The 7,506-nt window shown below is 36.3% G+C and overlaps 1 protein-coding gene and 1 long non-coding RNA gene across 3 annotated transcripts; both read right to left on the bottom strand.

The window, feature by feature from the left end:
* Positions 1 to 1,342: 1,342 nt before the first annotated feature.
* Positions 1,343 to 3,625, bottom strand: LOC132167624 (uncharacterized). Of its 2 annotated transcripts, XR_009438697.1 has the most exons (6): positions 2,994 to 3,625; positions 2,424 to 2,511; positions 2,227 to 2,310; positions 2,044 to 2,140; positions 1,874 to 1,964; positions 1,343 to 1,791 (listed from the first exon to the last, which is right to left on the bottom strand). It is a non-coding gene; the product is annotated as an uncharacterized LOC132167624 (long non-coding RNA). The 2 variants fall into 2 exon arrangements; XR_009438696.1 differs by having other exon boundaries at positions 2,227 to 2,511.
* Positions 3,626 to 4,136: 511 nt separating this feature from the next.
* Positions 4,137 to 7,285, bottom strand: LOC132174297 (putative disease resistance RPP13-like protein 1). The gene is made up of 2 exons (XM_059585977.1): positions 4,387 to 7,285; positions 4,137 to 4,276 (listed from the first exon to the last, which is right to left on the bottom strand). Exons 1-2 carry the CDS (start codon positions 7,283 to 7,285, stop codon positions 4,137 to 4,139), a joined length of 3,039 nt encoding a protein of 1,012 aa, XP_059441960.1.
* Between the last annotated feature and the right edge of the window lie 221 nt (positions 7,286 to 7,506).

The raw sequence follows: 7,506 nt of genomic DNA on the forward strand, positions 1-7,506 counted from the left end.
CGTCAAAGTCCTTATGAATTGATAGATCATGGATGGATGAATTAAATTATGTAACACCCTCAATCTCTCCAATCACATATTGAGAAGAGAAAGAGTAGTTCACATAAAATGGGTACTTTATAAAGATAATTTATAAGGCTAATGGTTTTTCCTGTAATGTTACACATTGTAGATCTTTGTTCAATAATTTTCCTTTTGTAGGGCAGTTTGACTTAAAATGCCATGTAATAAGAACACATAATCGTGGGAGATATAGAGCTCGAGCAAGGAAAGTATTTAATTATAGTAGGAGTTTGATTTGTCAAAAAAATAAAAATAATACATCTTCTTCAAGAGATGATGTCTAAGGGGTTTAGTAGTCCTTCTTTGAGTTGTTTTGCATTAGAAGTCCATCATATGTTTAGGGCTTATATGTTGTGAGTCCATTTAAACCAAATCCTTTAACAAATCTCAAACACCAAGTTTAAGTTTGTTTGGAGGAAATCGAATGAAATTGTAAGGTCCAATCAAGGCAAATTTGAGCACTTACAGATTTTCCAATTGCTAATAGTTCAGATGCCTCCTGAAAAGTATGATGTATGTATGGCTCAGGGCGATGAATAGTTCAGAGGCATGCTGAAAAATCTCATGAAATAAAAGAAGAAAATAAGTTTATATACATATATACATCAATCGTTACAACCCCGTTTGCTTATAGGGGATAGACAATCTCAAATCAAATCAAATTTTGTTATTAATTTGTTTAAAGCAAGCAAAGACTAGTTAAAGGTAGAAGGCCTATGGGTCATGAACGAAATCCCATCAATCCAAAGATAAATTGTAAAGACTACCATTAAAGCAGCCCAAGTGAGACTTATGAATTATATCCCCTATCTCGATCTATAAATATGAAGGATTATAAGAACTGCAAAATTTTCATGTTGTCACTTAAACACATATGTTATGAACAGAAAGAAAATGCCCTGCCTCCAAGAAAAAAAGTGCTCAACCTTTTCTTGATTTGTAAGATAAAAGAGACAAATATTAATAGCTTTCTTCAAAATCCAGATGCCTCCTTGATGATGAGAACCTTGAAGAGTATCAAATTCTTTGGACAATGAAACCATACTTCAATGGAACACCATGTTTTAGCTATCTCAGCAGAAGAAAGCTTAGGACTAAACTATCCATCATGCTCATTCATAGGCTCATAACAAACAACTTTTTAGTTGTAAGTACATCAAACAACCATTTTATATGGAGTGTGGCGAGTGGGAAGCTAATTCTGAAAACACTACATCAAACAACCATTTTATAAAGCCAAGCATATGAATATAGGAAACAAAAGAGAAACTCTCTCTCAAGTGTTCTTATTCATAAAACTGAACTACAACAACAACTAGGCGGTCAAGCCGGTTTCGTTGTGCTTAAAAAGAATTTAGGGTTCAACGCAAAAGGCAAAATTACAAAATAGTCTTTACTAAAAACTGTCACTTCACTTGAGCCAATGTTGCACGAGGGCTGTAAGAATTTTTTGTCCTATGATTAGTCACATTCTTGCTCGAGCCAAGGTCAACCAGAGGTTACGCATGATTTGTCTCCTGCAGAATAAAAACTTCCCACTCCAGAAGCCTTCTTCCTTCACTCAAGATCCTCCATGAGCACATTTGCAAGTTGGGCTGCATCACTTCTCCATTTTCAAGAAATTTTAGGGGTACTCCCAACAGTACCTGAGACCCAATGATTCAACATGCGGGGATTGACTTGCAGCACAAATAATTCAATACGGTAATGTTTCTTGTACTGATTAACCTGAAACACAAAAAGGTGTACATATAAATCTCAAGTTCTTTGCACTTTCAAACCCCAAACAGAATGTGGAAAAAACACGTACCTCATCTTGGTCATGGTCTAATAAAACCAATTTTTTGTCCATATTGATTCAGCTTCATCAGCCGATGGTATGATATGGTTTCTCAGTAATCCTACACTAATAAACGTACATATTAATCTCAAGTTCTTTGATCTGCCAAACCACAAACAGAATGTGGGAAAAACATGTACCTCATCTTGGTCTAATAAATCCACATTTTGTCCATATTGATTCAGCTTCATCAGCCGCTGGCAGCACATAGTTTCTCCATGCATATAAACAAGGATACTAATAAACGTTCATCAAGTTAGAATAGGTGCCACCATCCAATACAGAAAAAGAAAAAGAAAATCTCATCAATAGATGAGAAATACCATTTTAGCTGACACAACTAACAGTTTGCTAAAATATAAGGAGACCCCACCAAAGTCTTCGCCCCATATAACAGGGTGGTAGAACTGCAAACAGGGAACAGTACATGTAATATGGTATCTAAAAAAACAAACTGGAAATGCAAAGCATTTCAAACATAGGGCTTGAAAAGTCAAGATGTGAACTAAATATAAACTACCTGGTAATAGAAACTAATTGTGCAATGACCAAAATTACTGCTGAAATTATGGCCTATGGAAGCATCAAGATCAACAATGATTAAAAATCTGTCAAGTTGACAATGTAAATTTAAAGTTAGTAAGACAAGAAATAAATAACAAGGAGCACCATATATAAAAAGTCAAAAGAATACAATTCTTGATACATAGCAACAAGCAAATATGACCCCCAATTATATCACAAGAAACTAGTCAATCACAAAACATACAATGACAAGGAGTAATCACTGGAAAGCCATTAAGTTTCATTTATAGATTGCTGATATGAGATGCCATTTGGTGTTAGATGCATAACAACATTTTACACATTTTTTAGGATTCCTATTCAAAAACATCCATCATATGAAAAAAAATTAACCCAACTTGTGTCCACTAAACAGTGATCAATTAGATGAATAAGATATATTGCCCATTTCATGTATATATAGACGACAAGACAAGAAGATATATAGATAAAAAATGGCTGCAAAGAAAAGTTTGTCTTTCGAATCTTGCAATGCACAACTTTTTCAAGAAAAACAATAACTTACCTTTTTTTTTTTTTTAATCATGAAAAGCCCCTTCACATCGATCACAGATTCACAGCACAAAAGATCCCCTGCATCTTCACAATTTACAACCTCTTCACAGGGAATATAAACTTCATGGAAAGACTCTATTAGGTGTAAACTTCTCCAGGAATATATACGCTGGTAAATGTTTAATTGTACTGTATTTGCCACTAAAACATAATATCCAAGTACTTTGAATCACACCTTTCAGCCCGGTTTCTCCACCGACTCTAGCCTACAAAACACGAGACATAATCAATAGTCATATATGTGTACTACCTAAAATGAAAACAACAACCATTAAAACAATTACCCGCACCTTTGGCAGTAGAAAATGTTACCATCTAAAACCAGCTTCAGTTCTCATCTCAACAGCACTAGCTTTCAATTAGTTCAATGTCGGCTAGATCTTTTAAATTAACTTCCAAATTATTTTGAGTAATTAGATATCATATGGAATATATGATTTTCTTTTCAAGTAGAAATATTTTTAAGTTGTTCACCAATAGCCAACATATATAGGACAACAACACAGCATGTTTCTATGCATAATCGGTACCAAAGTTTAGGGGAAAGATTGTGGCTTTCAAGTTATTAAGGGAATAGGAAATAGTTAATTTTTAAGGGTTTGATTATGTATGAGAGCAAAGGAAGCAAAAAATAAAAATAAAAAAACAGAGCAAACCGAGAAGTTGTACACTAAAAGTATTGACAAAATAACATGTTAGTCATCAAAGAAATATGCAGAAAGATAATCAAAGGATGAAGGGTTTAAATAATTAATTTCCTTTAATTATCAGAGTTGTTCAACCTGGCCTGAAAATATAATTTGTTTCAAACTTGCAAGCTAAAGAAGATGAAAGATTACATTTTCAAACTTCTGGCAATCTCTTCTGCTTTGCTACTACTTTATCCCATTATCAGAGTTGTTCATGTCATCTGGTGGACGTATCGTTGAAGTGGTGAAGTGGGTGGAGCATTCTGTTTTATCAAAGATAGCAACTAAGCACATTAAAACAGAGGGTAAATCATATTAGATAAATTAGGTGGTTGAAAATTGCACGTACCAAAATTTGGGGACTTTTGCTAGACAGACTTTTCGCTTATTCAATCCATTCGTCATCAATCTCTTTGTGTTCGACATGAGCAATCTTGCGCCATTCTTTTCCTTTTTTCCTTTGCAACTTTTTCTCCAACAAAGGACATTGGTGGATTGATAGAGAAAGGGAGGGAGGCAGCCCCTGTTCCGGCATATACTTGAGCTGAGGGCAGTTCGCGATAGTCAATATTTCAAGAGCATTGAGGTGTTGAATCCCTTTCTTGTCCAAAAATTTCAAATTTGGAAATGTCCATATTTCAAGGGAGGTCAGACTGGTGGGCAGCAACTGCTCCTCTGGGAAGGACTCCACATCTTCAGAATTGCCACCGATTGACAAAGATCTAAGAAAAGAGAGGTTCTGCAAACCCCATCGCATCCGACTTGCAATGAGTTTCTTACAACGTTCGATCGAAATTGATTTCAAATTGGAAGGCAACCCCCCTTCAGGAAACGACTCAACTTTTGGACAATGCCATATATACAAACCCTCAAGAGACGGAAGGAGTATGTGCATTTTGTCAGGAAGTGATCTCAAACTGCGACAACCAGCGACCCTAAACGTTGTGAGTTTGGGGGCACGCAATCCTCCTTTTGGAAAAGAAACAAAATTATGGCAATAACTGATATGAATCTCCAAGGCGACTAAATCATGTTCATAATTTTCTGGAACCGTAAGAGATTCCAAATTGCTACACTGCGAGATTTGGATGTGATAAAGATTTGGGAATAAATCTAATGAAAAGGACTTCACAGAACCACAATTCACCAACGAGAGTTTTCCAAGGGATGAATAGTCCAGGTTTGTTGAGAGCTCTAACTTCATACAACTATTAATCTCAAGGGTTTTTAATGTAGAGGGAAGACCATCCTTAGTAAGGGACACAAGTGAGGAACAGCTACGGATCACCAACTCTTGAAGACCGCCGTTGGAGTCTATCATTCCCTTGGGTAGGAACTCTAGTGCATCAAATCTTCCAATTTCGAGCTTCTGCATTCCAGGTGGCCATTCATTTAACAAAACCCCATTACAACCGATCAGCCTCAAATTACGTATAGCAGGAGTCCTTGGGAGTGGAGCCACCAGTTGCTCACAATTATTACTAATATCAAGTATTGCTAAAGAAGGAAGATGGACTGGCAACCCTCCTGTGAGTTTAAGGAAGTTGATAATATAAAGCACTTCAAGTTGAGGAAAACCTACACCCTCATTTTCGTCACCAAAATAATTCCATTCCTCCCACTTCTTCATATTCTCAAACTTAAGAACTTTGAGGGCACCAAATGGCTTAGATGAAGAAGAACCGCTACCAAAAAACTCACTACCCACTGTAACAACTTCATCAAAACCAGCAATATGGAGGTTCTGCAGAGATTGTAGCTGCCCAAGGGGTGGCAAACTGCTGCAATACCTACAACTTAGTAGCTCAAGAGATGCTACATTAGAGAATGAAGGATGCCCTACCCAATCTGAAAAACGTTTACCACTGTAGTTTTTAATAGTGAGGCTTTTCAAGCTTGTAGAGGGATGGAGACAATCAAGTACACTTCTCTGACTTTCTGAAAAATTAGTATCAACATTCCATTTCAATATCAATTCTTCGAGGTGCTTTTTATCCCTCAAGCTTGCATTCCGAGCATCACTAGGAGATTCAACATTTTGGAGCTCCAATATAGAAAGCGATCCCTGAAGATTTCTAAAATTTCCCAACTCTCCAATGCAAGTCCCACTATCTTTGCCAACGATAAATTTCGTCAACGTTTGGAGGCATTTTAATCTACCCAAATGTTTCGGCATCTCTTTTATGTGAGTTTCAGTAATATCAAGATGACGTAAATTAATGAGTTTCCACATATCTCTCGGCAATACAACAAGCTTTTCACAATGTGACAATCTCAATGTCTGCAAATTGCATAATTGACATATAGAATCGGGCAGTTTTTGAACTTTAGTGTAAGAAAAGTCCAAGTAACGTAGGTGTTTAAGTTTGCCAATTGAATCTGGCAATTCAATAATGTTCTTATAGTGGGACAGAGAAAGCAGTCGTAAGCATCTTAGTGTTGGCAGTAAATCATGTATTACATTTTTACTCAAGTAATAGTAGGACCAACCATACATATCTAAATGTAAGAAAGTGCGCAACCTCTTAGCTTTGTGAATGGTCTCAAACTTCTTTATGCTATGAAATCTTTGTTTGAAAAAATAGGACAAGTGGCGAGTATTGTTTACTATCTCGTGAGAACAACCATCCTCCAACCTTGAAATAAATTGTCCAGATATAGATTTTGCTAAATCACTCACAAGATCATGCATTACAAAACATGACTTATCATCACTTGATTTTTGGAATAATGATCTTGATTCTAGAGTGAGGAAATACTCTTTACCAACTTCTTCCATTGTTCTGTTTTTGGGTTGTTGTAGGAAACCTTCTGCCATCCATAACAAGATTAATTGATCTTTTTTGAAAGCATAATCCTTTGGGAATATTGAACAATGAGCAAAGCATTGCTTTAGAGGGGAAGAGAGATATTTGTAACTTAACTTTAGAGCCGGAAGAATACCCATCTCATCAATTGGCAAATCCCATAATTCACTCTTCAATATCTTATCCCATTCATCATCTGGTTTAGATCCTAATAAAGCACCAATTGTCTTGACTGCTAATGGAAGGCCTCTGCACTTTTCAATTATTTTTCTACCTATAACTTCTAACTCACCATGTGCATTAGAGTTACCATCATGGAATGCATGTTTTGCAAATAGTGACCAGCAATCTTTTTCAGGTAACTCCATTAGACGATGAGGCAGAGCTCTAGCAACTGATACAACACTATTATTACGTGTTGTTACAAGGACCTTACTTCCTTGTGCCCCATATTTGACGGGTTTACACAATGCCTCCCATTGAACATAAGTTTCATTCCAAACATCATCTAAAACAAGTAGAAACTTTTTTCCTGTTAAACACTCCCTTAGTCTAAGTTGAAGTTGATTTAGATCCTTAATATCACAAGTTGACGAAGTTACTGCCTCCAGAATTGTTTTCGTTATCTTGAACACGTCAAATTCTTCAGAAACACAAACCCATGCACCAAGGTTATTAAAGTGCTTCTTCACCCTATTGTCGTTGTATACAAACTGAGCAAGGGTGGTCTTGCCCATCCCTCCCATGCCAACTATAGCAATCACACTCATCTCATTGCCACGTGCATCATCTGAGAGTATCATTTTAATAATTGCCTCCTTGTCAACATCCCTACCACAAATATCAGATTCTTCAACCAAAGAAGTTGTGGGCAATCTTTCAGATGATTTCCCTCCAAAACCTTCTTTAAGACCTATAACATCCTTTTGTTGTGCTAGAGATTCCAGTCTGCCAAGTATCTCTTTTA

The sequence above is a fragment of the Corylus avellana genome, chromosome ca1, assembly GCF_901000735.1.
Source record: "Corylus avellana chromosome ca1, CavTom2PMs-1.0".
NCBI lineage: Eukaryota > Viridiplantae > Streptophyta > Magnoliopsida > Fagales > Betulaceae > Corylus > Corylus avellana.

Bases quoted from the DNA above. Each gene is read 5' to 3' on its own strand.
- LOC132174297 (XM_059585977.1), bottom strand. From the start codon at position 7,285: ATGGGAGGGATGGGCAAGACCACCCTTGCTCAGTTTGTATACAACGAC. The intron at 4,277-4,386 runs GTCTGACCTCCC...AACTGCCCTCAG, and splicing joins GGAGCAGTTGCTGCCCACCA to CTCAAGTATATGCCGGAACA.